We start from the raw sequence: 14,003 nt of genomic DNA on the forward strand, positions 1-14,003 counted from the left end.
GTACATTTAGAAACAAGAGTCGTGGTTTATGTTGCTGACAGGAATTCTCTTTCTCTCTCTCCCTCAGGCCATGAAGGTACTTTCTAAAAAGAAGCTGATGAAGCAGTATGGATTTCCACGTAAGTGTGCCCTGGAAATCTTCCCAGATACCAGTCACCTTGGATACCTCAATTAGCTTCAAATCAGGCCTGATTCTAAGCATTTGGTTTTTAAATTACAGCACTTAACACACAAATATGCCAGAGTCACATAATAAGATCAAGGGGCCTTTTATGTTGTTTATTTCAAGCAGGCGATAGGTTTTCTCTCAAACAAATTGCTGAATTTGGTAGCTGCTGGTAAGCTGATCAGCTGACAGCTTCAGGAATGTAAAATCCTGCCTTTGTCAGACTGATGAGGTACACCAAAAAAATGGAGATGTACACAACATTGCCATAACCTGAGTAACATCGGTTAGTAACTAATCACACCTCGAATAGCCAGTTAGTAACAGTTACACCTTGAGTAACTGGTCAAACTGCAAGAAACCAGTCAGTTAATAAAAGTCACATCATGAGTAACTTGTGAGTGTGCAAGTAACCAGTCACTGTTAAAATAATCAGTAGTAACAGTCACATTGTGGGTAACTTGAATGCACAAGTAACCAGTCTCACCGTCAGTAACCAGTCACTTAGCCTTAGTATTCACAGCCTGAATAATAAGTCAGACTGGAAGTAATCAGTCTCACTGTCTGTAACCATTCAGTAGAACAATCCCCGGAATGTAGATAATATTGTATAGATTTTATTCGGTATGTTTATATGCTTAAAAGTCAATCTGATGATTAAACTGTTTGTCCATGATCAAGTTTGACTGGGGATATTCCCTGATAATTGAACAGTATTCACAACTGTCCAGATACTGAAGCAGTTTGTGCCTGTATGCAGTGAGATCTGGACAGCTATCCTGATGAAATAAAAGGGACATTTGCACTACACAAGTGCCATCTCCTTTAGGAGAGAGGCAAAGGGTCTCTTGTTAACAGTTAACAGCATTAACATCCTGAGGGTTACCATTGAGCAGAATCTAAACTGGACCAGCTGTATAACACTGGCAACAAGAATAGGTCAGAGGCTGGGAATCCTGCAACAAGTAACCCACTTCCTAATTCCCTATCATCCACAAGGCACAGGTCAGGAATGCGATGGAATAACTCTCCAATTGCCTGCTCCCACAACACTCAAGAGGCTTAACACCAGCCAGGACAAAACAGCCTATTTGATTGGCACCCATCCACCAAATTCAATATTCATTCTTTCTACCACTGACATACAGAAGCAACAGGTTTACCATCTACAGGATCCAATGCAGACTTTCACCAAAGCTGTCCTGAAAGAGCCTCCAAAACCAAAATCCTCATCATTTAGAAGGACAGGGGCAGTGGATGCATGGGAGCACCACCACTTGCAAGTACCCCTCCAAGCCACTTATTATCCTGACTTGAAAATACATCACTGCTCCTTCAGTGTCACTGGATCAAAATCCTGGAACTTCCTTCCTAACAGCACTATGGGTGGTTCAGTGACTACAGTGATTCAAGAAGGCATCACACCACCACCTTCTCCATGGCAGTTGGGGATTCAAATAAATCCTGACCTTACTCGCGATGCTTGGATCCTGTGAATGGAATTTTAAAAATCTTAGATATTGGGCTGCCTCACCCCTTTCTTATGAGGAAGATGCTCAAGTTTATCAACAGGAGTACCAGCTTCCCCCAAAATCCAAGATAATATATGCAGACTCACATTTGTGATATATCCTCAGCTACTGTTTCAGTGGGAGGGAGTCCTACACTATTGGAGCTATAACAGTAAATTGACATCCTGTTTACCATCTTGTGGAGATGGAAAAGATCCGATGCCAGCATTTAAAGCAGAGCAGGATGTTTGTCGAATGTTCAGACCAATAACTACCCAACAACACAATGAGCAGATTATCTATCTCTTTCTCTTATTGTTGTTTGTGGCTACAAGGCTTGTTGAAATGCCCTAAACAGTGCAGGATAAAGTCAAATTCTCTTTCTCTCTCTCTCTCTCTCTCTCGTGCTCTCGCTCTCTCGTGCTCTTTCTCTCTTTCTATGCCACTCAGTTTCTCTAACTCCATAAAAAATCTCCTCTTCAAAGGATCGGATTTTAAGTCTGAGTCACTGAGTGTAAAAATCAAAGCTGACACTCCAGTGCAGTCCTGATGAAGTGCAACTCTGTCAGAGGTGCCAGCTTTGCCATCTGGTGGTGCTGTGATTTTTATAGATAACTTAAAGAAGAACCCTGAGCAATTGTGAGCCCATCTTACCTTATGCCTTAGGTTTTCTGTCATATCCACTTTAAAAATCAGGAATGGTGAAAATATTAAAATGAAAGCTCACAAACTATGACTGCTACCTTGGCATTGTGCTGCATGTTTTGTTTTGATGCCCTTGCTCAATCCACAGCTCAACGTGCATTGTTCAAATTTTAATCTTCACACAGCTGTCAGCCTTGAAACCGGAATGATAAACATTTGTGATCAGATTGCAATCTCTAACATTAACACACAGTGCAGAGCTGGAAATTGAAACCAGCTTCTGATGCAAGTGTTCCATTAATCAGCAGTAACATCTCACCAATGGAATCACATAAAATGCACCTTAAAAATTCTTAATCATGCTGCCAACTCCAAACAATACTCTTTAGATTCAGAAAAAAAATGTACTTTTCACCATCTGACACGGAAGATTGGTGTTAAGAGATATTAGTGAAATGAATTTAGGAAATTGCAGCTAAAGCTCTCTTACACTTTCCCTGTAAAGTGGCTGTCAGCCAGATAGAGAAGTCTGAAACAAGATACTAATCCTTATTGGTGAATTTCTTCACAGGACGCAGCCTTACTAAATTTAATTAATAAAAAAAAAATCAGATGACTAACCCTGAAAGGAACACTGTAACAAAAATCAGATTGTCAAAGGAAACATCACATTTAGCTAAAATTTGTTCTGGGAATTTATAGTAATACAAGCAGGAATAGGCCATTTGGCTAGTTGAGCCTACTCCGACTTATATACATACAGCTTCAATTCCTACAAGTCAACAGAAAGCCTGAAGTGTACAGGTGGACACCATGGGCTCCCTTTCCAAGGCTAGTCTGAAATGGTTTAACCATAGAAGATTGGCCAGCAGTCTGAACTAATGGACCCTCTACTGCCTTGAACCTGTTTGTGGTTACCTTGGCCAACCCAAGAATAGACTCAATAGGAAGCCTTCCTGCATTCTCTCACCCCTGCACTAGCATCTAAAAATCAGGATTGAGATGGCATGACACCAGGTTATAGTCCAACAGGTTTATTTGAAATCAGAGACACGTTATTCAACCTGACGACATTCCACTCACACCATTTGTATGATCTTTTGATCTCTCTGCCCACTGATCTCTCTGCCTAAAAACTCTGTGCCTGTATGCTTTTCTTCAATTCACCTCAAAAAGGGGCAGCGCTCCGAAAGCTTGTGATTTCAAATAAAGCTGTTGGACTATAACCTGGTGTTGTGTGACTTCTGACCTTGCCCACCCCAGTATAACACCAGCACCTCCACATCATCAGGAGTCCATAAGACCATAAGACATAGGAGTGGAAGTAAGGCCATTCGGCCCATCGAGTCCACTCCGCCATTCAATCATGGCTGATGCACATTTCAGCTCCACTTACCAGCATTCTCCCCGTAGCCCTTAATTCCTCTAGACAACAAGAATCTATCAATCTCGGCCTTGAAGACATTTAGCGTCCCGGCTTCCACTGCACTCCGCGGCAATGAATTCCACAGGCCCACCACTCTCTGGCTGAAGAAATGTCTCCGCATTTCTGTTCTGAATTTACCCCCTCTAATTCTAAGGCTGTGTCCACGGGTCCTAGTCTCCTCGCCTAACAGAAACAATTTCCTAGCATCCACCTTTTCAAAGCCATGTATTATCTTGTACGTCTCTATTAGATCTCCCCTTAATCTTCTAAACTCCAACGAATACAATCCCAGTATCCTCAGCCGTTCCTCATATGCTAGACCTGTCATTCCAGGGATCATCTGTGTGAATCTCCGCTGGACACGTTCCAGTGCCAATATGTCCTTCCTGAGGTGTGGGGACCAAAACTGGACACAGTACTCCAAATGGGGCCTAACCAGAGCTTTATAAAGTCTTAGTAGTACATCTCTGCTTTTATATTCCAACCCTCTTGAGATAAGAGACAACATTGCATTCGCTTTCTTAATCACGGACTCAACCTGCATGTTTACCTTTAGAGAATCCTCGACTAGCACTCCCAGATCCCTTTGTGCTTTGGCTTTATTAATTTTCTCACCATTTAGAAAGTAGTCCATGCTTTTATTCTTTTTGCCAAAGTGCAAGACCTCGCACTTGCTCACGTTAAATTCCATCAGCCATTTCCTGGACCACTCTCCCAACCTGTCTAGATCCTTCTGTAGCCTCCCCACTTCCTCAGTACTACCTGCCTGTCCACCTAACTTCGTATCATCAGCAAACTTCGCTAGAATGCCCCTGGTTCCCTCATCCAAATCATTAATATATAATGCGAACAGCTGTGGCCCCAGCACCGAACCCTGCGGGACACCGCTCGTCACCGGCTGCCATTCTGAAAAAGAACCTTTTATCCCAACTCTCTGCCTTCTGTTAGACAGCCAATCCTCAATCCATCCCAGCAGCTCACCTCGAACACCATGGGCCCTCACCTTGCTCAGCAGCCTCCCGTGTGGCACCTTATCAAAGGCCTTTTGAAAGTCTAGATAGACCACATCCACTGGGTTTCCCTGGTCTAACCTACTTGTTACCTCCTCAAAAAATTCCAACAGGTTTGTCAGGCATGACCTCCCTTTACTAAATCCATGTTGACTTGTTCTAATCAGACTCTGCTCTTCCAAGAATTTAGAAACCTTATCCTTAATGATGGATTCTAGAATTTTACCAACAACCGAGGTTAAGCTGATTGGCCTATAATTTTCCATCTTTTGCCTTGATCCTTTCTTGAACAAGGGGGTTACTACAGCCATCTTCCAATCATCCGGGACCTTTCCTGACTCCAGTGACTCTTGAAAGATCTCAACCAATGCCTCTGCTATTTCCTCAGCCACCTCTCTCAGAACTCTAGGGTGTATCCCATCGGGGCCAGGAGATTTATCAATTTTAAGACTTTTTAACTTTTCTAGCACTATCTCTTTCGTAATGGCAACCATACTCAACTCAGCCCGTGATACCCTTTAATTTTTGGGATATTACTCATGTCTTCTACTGTGAAAACTGACGCAAAGTTCTTGTTAAGTTCTCCTGCTATTTCCTTATCTCCCATCACTAGGCTCCCTGCATCAGTTTGAAGTGGCCCAATGTCTACTTTTGCCTGTCGTTTGTTTCTTATGTACTGAAAGAAACTTTTACTATTATTTCTAATATTACTGGCTAGCCTACCTTCATATTTGATCCTCTCATTTCTTATTACACTCTTTGTTATCCTCTGTTTGCTTTTGTATCCTTCCCAATCTTCTGATTTCCCACTGTTCTTAGCCACTTTATAGGATCTCTCTTTTTCTTTAATACATTTCCTGACTTCCTTTGTCAGCCAAGGTTGTCTAATCCCTCCCCGGTTAATCTTTCTTTTCTTGGGAATGAACCTCTGTACAGTGTCCTCAATTATACCTACAAACTCCTGCCATTTTTGCTCTAGTGTCTTCCCGGTTAGCCTCTGCTTCCAGTCTATTTTAGTCAGTTCCTCTCTCATGCCTTCATAATTACCTTTATTCAACTGTAACACCATTACATCAGATTTTGCCTTCTCCCTTTCAAACTCCAGACTGAACTCTACCATATTATGGTCGCTACTTCCTAAGGGTTCCCTTACTTTAAGATCTTTTATAGAGTCTGGTTCATTGCAAAGCACTAGGTCCAGAATAGCCTGCTCTCTTGTGGGCTCCATGACAAGCTGTTCCAAGAAGCCATCCTGTAAGCATTCCATGAATTCCCTTTCTTTAGATCCATTAGCAACATTATTTACCCAGTCCACCTGCATATTGAAGTCACCCATGATCAATGTAACCTTGCCTTTCTGACATGCCTTCTCTATTTCCCGGTACATGTTGCGCCTCTGGTCCTGACCACTGTTAGGAGGTCTGTACACAACTCCAATTATGGTTTTTTTGCCTTTGTGGTTCCTCAATTCCACCCACACAGACTCCACATCATCCGACGCTATGTCATTCAATACCATAGATTTAATTTTGTTCTTAACTAACAAGGCAACCCCACCCCCTCTGCCCACCTCTCTGTCTTTTCGATAAGTTGAAAAACCATGGAGGTTTAACTGCCAGTCCTGACCCCCCTGTAACCAAGTCTCTGTGATGCCTACTACATCATAATCATTCACTATTATCTGTGCCATTAGTTCATCGGCTTTGTTATGAATGCTACGAGCATTCAGGTAAAGTGCCTTAATGCTAACTTCCTTATCATTAGAGATGTTGGAAGTCATATGTCCTAAGTTATCCTTGCTTTTTTCTGCATTCTCAGTCTGCCTCAATTTTAAATCCGCCTGGAAACATGCTATCCTGCTGCTTATCTTTCCATTTACCTCCATACTCCCTGTCGCTTTCACTTTCCCTTCCCCCCAACTCAGAAGTTTAAAGTCCTACTGACCACCCTATTTATCCTCTTCGCTAGAACATTGGTACCTGATCGGTTCAGGTGGAGACCGTCCATGCTGAAGTGCAACTGAGACCTGATTGCAATCTCACAGCTGTATGTATGTGGAACACAGACTCTGAAAGGCTTCAGAAAAAGACAAATGGCCTGGGAATTTGTTAGCTATCTTAATCTTTTCTTGGACTGAGTCACTTCCTACATACTCTCTAATTTCTTGTTCTTCTGCATGGACACTGAAATCTGTTTCACTGTAGCAACATCTGAAATGGATGTCAATGCATCTGCATGTCAATCAGTGTGTGTGCAGACTCTTGGACTGGGGCCACGCTGCTTGGTGGGGAATGACAGTTGCTACGTACCCCACCGCCCATGTCAACTTAACAATGATAAAGGGGGGGATCCCCACATGGAGAGCTTCCAATCAGGTGCTCCCATTACCTCTGGATGGCTGACAACTGACTGGCTTTAGCTAACAAAAGGATGTTAAAAGGGAGAGTGAGAGCTCCAGCACTGCCCTTGGGCAGCAATGCAGAGCAGGTGGTAGTGAAACCATTCAGAAAACAAAATTGTGCAGAGTATAAGATGGAGTGTTAATATATAATTATAAATCCTGACCAGAACTTCATTTCAGTGGTGGGACTTTAACACACAGCATTAATACATGGAATGGAAATAATCCAATTGACCCTATCAACTGGGCACAAAAACCAAAATGATTCATTTAACAATAATATAATGCAACGCAAGCTGCAGTGAAGTTCCCCAGATTACACACTGATGGATTTTGGAAATATCGGAGACAATTTCATCGCCCTGTACTACCCCCCAGTGAGTTTGTCATTATGAATATCTACGCATAAGCTATTATATGGAGGCGGGGTGGGGGAGGATTACAGCAGTGACTTGTGTTTTCTCACACAGCGCCAAATTTACCCTGCAACACTGTTAACCTTTCAGTGGACATAATGAAAGGTCTCTTTCCCACTGTACAATTCCATTAAGTCTGACTTTGCTGACCCTTACTCTTGGAATATGTGAATACAAAGGTGTAGAAAAGTGTTCATTCTGTTTTTATTGCCCCAGCATTTCTGGGGCATCTGGAATGCTATCCGCAGATTGATGTGGGTCTGTATTTGCAAAAGGGACATCATCATCCCAAATGTGTAACTGACAGGGTGAGAACGTACATATGCCTACCTTGTTGGCAGCAGCGTGGAGTTTCCAGACATAGGTGAGGTTATCAGTAAACCTTGATTTACCAGTGAGAATCCTGGACCATTTTACTCCCAGGCCTCAATCCCATTCAACAGGACTAATCCTGTCTGAATCTAACAGGAATGACATGGAGTTTGTGAGCGGAGAAAATACAGAAAGAAACCTTGGTTTCGATAGGGGCTGGGGTGATAATAGACAATAGGTGCAGGAGTAGGCCATTCTGCCCTTCAAGCTTGCACCACCATTCATTATGATCATGGCTGATCATCCTTAATCAGTATCCTGTTCCTGCCTTATCTCCATAACCCTTGATTCCACTATCCTTGAGAGCTCTATCCAACTCGTTCGTAAATGAATCCAAAGACTGGGCCTCCACTGCATTCCATTTCTGGGGCAGAGCATTCCACACAGCTACCACTCTCTGGGTGAAGAAGTTTCTCCTCATCTCTGTCCTAAATGGTCTACCCCGTATTTTTAAGCTGTGTCCTCTGGTTCGGCACTCACCCATCAGTGGAAACCTGTTTCCTGTCTCCAGATTGTCCAATCCTTTAATAATCTTATATGTCTCAATCAGATCCCCTCTCAGTCTTCTAAACTCAAGGGTATACAAGCCCAGTCCCTCCAGTCTTTCAGCATAAGGTAGTCCCGCCATTCCAGGAATTGACCTCGTGAACCTACGCTGCACTTCCTCAATAGCCAGAATGTCTTTCCTCAAATCTGGAGACCAGAACTGCACACAATACTCCAGGTGTGGTCTCACCAGGGCCCTGTACAGCTGCAGAAGAACCTCCTTGCTTCTATACTCAATCTCTCTTGTTATGAAGGCCAGCATGCTATTAGCCTTCTTCACTACCTGCTGTACCTGCATGCTTGCCTTCATTGACTGGTGTACAAGTACACCCAGATCTCTTTGTACTGCCCCTTTACCTAAATTGATTCCATTTAGGTAGTAATCTGCCTTCCTGTTCTTGCCACTAAAGTGGATATTCATACATTTATCCACATTAAACTGCATCTGCCATGCATCTGACCACTCACCTAACCTGTCCAGGTCACCCTGTAATCCCCTAACATCCTCCTCACATTTCACCCTGCCACCCAGCTTAGTATCACCAGCAAATTTGCTAATGTTATTGCTGATACCATCTTCTAGATCATTAATATATATTGTAAAATATGGGGGAGAGGAATCTGGACAAGAGAGACCTAAGTTTTTCATGTAGGACTTGAAGGTCAGTCTGTTAGGAAACTTTTAGAAGTTGCTGGGCCCTCTCAGGTTTCCTCTTCCTCATTTTTCCAGCATTACAGGCCAGACCAGATGGTGAGTGTATAACAGGAGAAAATGCTGACAGACTCAGTTAGATCCCTGGAGCCCAATTTATGCTCATCAATGATATCACCGAGCTGGAGCAAGTATGCCACGGAACAAAGGAATTTAAGGAAAAAAATCAACATGCATGGGATACCACAATGAAGGGTGAGATGCTATCTGCATTTTATCTTGCACACAACACGTTTGTTAGTAATTGTAAGGGTATGTGTGCGTGGGGCAGGGAGAGGTGGTGGAGTTGTAGGGGGTAGCTGAGAGGATTAAAACCAGCCCAGGACCACAGCTACACTAATTTGTTTTTTAGAATCCCTACAATGTTGTTGTGGTTCTGTTCGCCGAGCTGGGAATTTGTGTTGCAGATGTTTCGTCCCCTGTCTAGGTGACATCCTCAGTGCTTGGGAGCCTCCTGTGAAGTGCTTCTTAAATCTTTCCTCCGGCATTTGTAGTGGTTTAAATCTGCCGCTTCCAGTTGTCAGTTCCAGCTGACCGCTGCAATGGTCGGTATATTGGGTCCAGGTCGATGTGCTTATTGATTGAATCTGTGGATGAATGCTATCCACAGATTCAATCAATAAGCACATCAACCTGGACCCAATATACCGGCCACTGCAGTGGACAGCTGGAACTGACAACCAGAAGCAGCAGATACAAATCCCTATAAATGCTGGAAATCACAGAAGGCTTCACAAAAGGCTCCCAAGCACTGAGGATGTCACCTAGACAGGGGACGAAACGTCTGCAACACAAATTCCCAGCTCGGCGAACAGAACCACAACAACGAGCACCAGAGCTACAAATCTTCTCACAAACTTTGAATCCCTACAATGTGGAAACAGGCCCTTTGACCCAACGAGTCTACACCGACCCTCCAAAGAGTAACCCACCCAGACCCATTCCTAGACGACATTAAAGGAGCCCTGGATTGAAGGATGATCATTAAGACCTATGCTTTCATTTTAAGATTATGCCTCACCTCTTTACCTGGGTTCCAGGTCGTCCTCCTCCCCGGGGATCGAAGCCCCCATCTGCTGAACAGTCAAAGGCCCCCGCGCCTCTGGAGAGGGTCTATCAGGAAATAGCCATACTGAAGAAACTGGACCACCCCAACATTGTCAAGCTGGTAGAGGTAAGTTATTCAGTCATCAGCCTGTGAGGAACAAATCATAGTGGTGTATTATTTTTAACTGAGCTCAGCAGCTGGCAGAACTGAATCAGGAGTTGGCCAGTCTGGCTTATGTGACAATCTCAATAGTTTTTCAAATACGTAAATCGGTATAATTTTATAAAATGACTAGCGAAGTACATTCGGTATCAGCATGAACTGCCCAGATATCTAGAGAGTCACAATCAGATAATTTTGATGTTCTATTTCCTCACTCCCTTATGAGTAATGTGACTGCCTAATTCTCTTATGGTTAAGTGTATCTTCCCTCCTCCAAACTCCGTTCCCTTTAAATTGTTTTCAGTGAGTAATTTGCTGAGCTACTAAGTTTTCTGCTAACCCAACTAATCACATTATTTAATCTCTCCAGAGCACGGTACCTGTCAGCTTTGCTATTGGTAATTAGACAGTGAGATAAATCCATCAGGAAATAGGTGCAAGTAAGGATTGCAGATGCTGGAGATTAGAGTTGACAGTGTAGTGCTTGAAACGCATAGCAGTTCAGGCAACATCCGAGGAGCAGGAGGATCGACGTTGCAGGTAAAAGCCCTTCATCGGAAATGATGGCTTTTGCCCGAAACGTTGACTGTCCTGCTCCTCGGATGCTACCCATCAGGAAATAGCTCTGCTTTAGCTCAGCTCTTACAAAGAACATTAGGCTACCTCAGCCTGATAGAGAATGTTCTGTAGCAAGCAGTCATTGAGCTAATATTTGGTTAACCAGACATCCTGCTATTGCCAGCATAATCCCAGTATTCCATTAAATGTCCCAATGATTTCCCAAAAACATTATTCTGCTTTCCCATCTGGACCGGGGGTGAAAAATTAATGTGAAACTTCATCCTTTTTTATATAAGCATTCATGACTTCCCACACAATGGACCTGTATCCCTTTCCCTATTCCTTCTTGACGTGTCCAAGGGAGTTGTCACTACCTTCTTCAGGCTAATGGCTTAATTTCTGATGGCACCTTTTAAATCTGTGGATTAGAGTTGCTAAATCTGGCTGGATATGTTCCAGGAGATATCAAATGATCTCTTTTCTTGAATGGCCCATCTAACAGATTTATGCAAAATTGAACACTGGATATATTAATCGTCACAGAACCCTGCCTTCCCAGGACTTTTCAATGGATCCCAATTTGGAGTTTTGTATTAGCTAGGGTGAGCAGATTTGCAAATCTTTGCATTCATGAGAGAAAATGTTGAAAAAAACTTAAAGCTTTTGTGCACATTTGTAGTGGTAGCTGTTTTAATTCCAATTGAAGGTTTTTTAATATTAGTGTTTGGAGGGTGAATGCTAGCTTCAAAGGTTACCACTAATGTAGCTTTCAGTTACACATCTGCAAATTCATCTTTCTAACCTCTCTGAGAAGGTTTTCCAACACCATAATCATTCCTTTCTGCACAAAGATGATAGAGCCGCCCACACAGAGAGCAGCCTGACAACTTCTAGTGATTTTCTGCTTGTTTTTGCATCATGCTGTGGCTCCTGGTACATTTGCTTGTGTGGGAAACCTTAGACACATTAGCTAGCAATGAATAGACACAAAGGTGCTTTCTTTGAGATGATACCTCAATTCAGAGCCAAATTTGCCCTTTCACGCTGGTGTAAAAGATCCCATGGCATCATTTCAAGAAAGGTAATGTTCTGTTAATGCATGCCAACAATATATATCCCCCAATTAAAATCACTGAATGGAATATCACTTTGCTGTTCATTGGATCTTGCTGTGTATAGTTTGCTGGGTTTCTGTCATTACAAAAGTGTCTGCCCATCACAACATCATCATTGATTGTAATTTTAGTCTGTACAAACTGTAATCCTGAGGTTGTTGAAGGTGCTATATAAATCCAGATCTTTTTGCTTTTTCATGTGATTTTTATGACTCTTTATATTTCAGGTTCTGGATGACCCCACTGAAGACCATCTACACATGGGTATGTGATCAAATTATGTTGATTAGACTTGATATTTCCTCACACTGTGTGTTGTACCAGTGTTGTACCATATAGTTGTGAACATCCTGAAGAATATTAAATATCTAAGGTAAACAAATTAAATAAATAACAGATAAAATTCTGTGGGGCTCATCCCCCGATATTCCTGATTGGTCTCTGCTTTATATTGTGTTTTAAGCTAATATTGCTACCTGCATATTGAGATATGAGTCTGGAGCACTGTGGATGTTTACATATGCACTGTCCTTAAGGTTCTTTGACTCCTTATCTACTGTGACAGTCCTTTATTTATACTGTCATTAGTAGCTTATTAAATGCAGCTCTCTAATGTAGTGTTTAAGACCTCTCTATTCACACGCTCATTCCAGACAGGCATCTTCTCTCTTACTGATGTCAGGGTCATGTTATCAGTTTATAACATTGTGACTTACATGTACCCCATTTTATCACAATTTTTACCAATGGTTCCCTCTCAGTTTCTGCTTGTGATTCCCTCTTGGATTCTGCTGATGATTCTCTCTGTTATGGTCACCATTGAAATTCATTTATTTTCAGATTTATTAATTGCACTTAAATTCTGCAGTGGTGGGATTTTAACTCTCCAGAGCACTAGATTGAGCCTGTGGATTAGTAGTCCAGTGACATTACCACTACGGCACTGTCTCCCCAGTTACAGTATAGCTACTATACCTCAATAGTCAATGCTGATATTTTACCAATAGTTCAGGTGAAGACTCATGAACTAAATTTACCTGGGGTTCCTAGTGTTATGATCAGAGTTAATGGTAATACTAGAAAAGTCAGATTACAAAGTGAAACTTCGCTTCTTAGGCTGTAAGTTTTATTCCTGCTGTTATATCCTCAAAAGATTCCAGTAGATTTGTCAAGTAGGATTTTCCTTCCATATAAATCCACACTGACTCTGTCCAATCCTGTCACTGTTTTTCAAGTGCTCTGCTATTAAAATGAACTCTAGCATTTTCCTTACTCCTGATGTCAAACTAGCTGGTTGATAATTCCATTTTCTCTTTACCTCCTTTTTAAAATAGTGGGGTCACGTAAACTACCTTCCAATCCATAGGAACTGTGCCAGAATCTAGAGAATCTTAAAAGATGACCACCAATGCATCTCCTATTTCTAGGACCACTTCCTTAAGTACTCTAGGATGTATATTATCGGGCCCTGCACATTTATCAGCATTTAATCCGGTCAATTTCCGTAACATCATTTCCCTATTAATACTGAATTCCTTCACTTTTCTCCTGTCACTATACCCTGTATTCCCCAACATTTTGGGGACGTTATTTAAACCCACCTTTTGTGATGACAGAACCAAAATTTTGTATTGAACTAATCGTCCATGACTTTGCTCCCCATTATATCTTCTCTGTTTCTGACTCTAAGGGATCTACATTTATCTTCATTAATCTTTTTCTCTCCAGATGTCTATAAGATTTTTTACAATCAGTATGTATATTCCCCACAAGCTTACTCTCATAAAGACCTACTTAGGGGTCTACTTTATAACCCAATTTCCCAAACAGTACTGATGTTGTAAATCTTCATCGCTCTAGCAATCCTTTCACAAAGTTATGGTCTTTATTTAAAGGCTCAGTGAGGAAATTC

The 14,003-nt window shown here is 42.1% G+C and overlaps 1 protein-coding gene across 11 annotated transcripts in view; it reads left to right on the top strand.

The window, feature by feature from the left end:
* camkk1a (calcium/calmodulin-dependent protein kinase kinase 1, alpha a) overlaps nucleotides 1-14,003 on the top strand; it is a 263,571-nt gene that overhangs the window by 176,862 nt on the left and 72,706 nt on the right. For all 11 annotated transcript variants that reach the window (XM_072589306.1, XM_072589312.1, XM_072589304.1 and 8 more), the window contains 3 exons: nucleotides 68-119; nucleotides 10,246-10,379; nucleotides 12,319-12,355. In XM_072589306.1, the coding sequence (XP_072445407.1) occupies nucleotides 68-119; nucleotides 10,246-10,379; nucleotides 12,319-12,355 (223 nt within the window). The remainder of the gene's footprint in view (nucleotides 1-67; nucleotides 120-10,245; nucleotides 10,380-12,318; nucleotides 12,356-14,003) is intronic.

Source organism: Chiloscyllium punctatum, chromosome 19 (assembly GCF_047496795.1).
Source record: "Chiloscyllium punctatum isolate Juve2018m chromosome 19, sChiPun1.3, whole genome shotgun sequence".
Taxonomy (NCBI): domain Eukaryota; kingdom Metazoa; phylum Chordata; class Chondrichthyes; order Orectolobiformes; family Hemiscylliidae; genus Chiloscyllium; species Chiloscyllium punctatum.